Source organism: Austrofundulus limnaeus, unplaced genomic scaffold (assembly GCF_001266775.1).
Source record: "Austrofundulus limnaeus strain Quisiro unplaced genomic scaffold, Austrofundulus_limnaeus-1.0 Scaffold0, whole genome shotgun sequence".
NCBI lineage: Eukaryota > Metazoa > Chordata > Actinopteri > Cyprinodontiformes > Rivulidae > Austrofundulus > Austrofundulus limnaeus.
In genome coordinates, this window is record NW_013952402.1 from 11,151,134 (window position 1) to 11,152,347 (window position 1,214).

Below are 1,214 nucleotides of genomic sequence, written 5' to 3' on the forward strand. Positions count from 1 at the left end.
ATTTCTTAGCGCAGCATGTTGTGATCACGTGAGCGCTGCATGCTGGATCCATGCGCTGCTGGATAGAAACACTGGAGTGGAGTCAGTGGACTTCTGGATTGGACTGCTAATATCGGAGCGCTTATATCGGATATTTTTTATGCAGGCCGATAAAATCCGATACTTGTTTTTTGGCTGATATCGGACCGATATCCGATATCAATATCGGATCGGGATACCCCTAGCTGAAATGCAGCAGTCCTCTTCGAGTGCTCGAGATCAGTTTTGAAATTAGGCGACCCAGTTCAAGTCGAGCACGTGGTGCAACTTGAAGGTTATTGTCGGCCACTTGATGGAGCATTTTGGAGTTCCTCCCTCTCTGTCATGGCCAGGGCCGGCAGGCAGGCCTCCAAGTTCAGCTCCATCATTGTTGGTAATGTAGTGGCTTGGAACAGACAGAGCAATGCAGCAGGACGTCCTTGGTCAAGTCATTTATAGGCTGTTAATACAGAAAGTTTGAAGAATGTAGCTCCGGGGGCTGAAGTATTCCTCGCCTTTGTCAGACTCTTAAGTGTCCAGCGCTGCCAAGATCATTTCAGAGCTTTGACATTTTGAGGACATCGAGGGGATTTTAGAMTAATTCACTGATAAATCAAAATTATACCCAAAGTGGAAATGGTAATTGTATTAGAATGTGCCTTTTATCTCTGTTCCTCCGGAAACCAAATTGTGCTGCTATTTTTGTATGGAGTTCATTGTGACATCTTTTGTTTGGACTGAATACTCTTGTCATAATTTAATTTTGCTCTCCCTCTCCTCTCATTGATTATTCTGCTGTAGGTGTTGGTATCGGTGCAGTCCCTGATCCTAGTGGCTGAGCCGTACTTTAATGAGCCTGGCTACGAGCGCTCCCGCGGCACCCCCAGCGGCACCCAGAGCTCCCGGGAGTATGACGGCAACATCCGGCAGGCCTCCGTCAAGTGGGCCATGCTGGAGCAGATCCGTAACCCATCTCCCTGCTTCAAAGAGGTAAAAGTCATGGTTTACCCAAGACGCTTTTATCATTCATGTGCTGTATTATTTAAAGGCAAATCCTGCTCTCGTGATTATTCTGAAGCAGTTTGTGTGACAAACAAAATTATTTGCAGGCATCTACAGTGGTTTGCAAAAGTATTCATACCCCTTGAACTTTTCCATATTTTGTCACATTACAACCACAAACATAAATATATTTC

At 45.4% G+C, this 1,214-nt stretch overlaps 1 protein-coding gene across 1 annotated transcript in view; it reads left to right on the forward strand.

The window, feature by feature from the left end:
• Nucleotides 1-1,214, forward strand: part of LOC106513960 (baculoviral IAP repeat-containing protein 6) — a gene marked incomplete at its 5' end in the record, with an annotated part of 65,398 nt that overhangs the window by 56,988 nt on the left and 7,196 nt on the right. Inside the window, 1 exon segment of the mRNA XM_014003028.1 lies at nucleotides 820-1,008. Coding sequence (XP_013858482.1) covers nucleotides 820-1,008 — 189 coding nt within the window.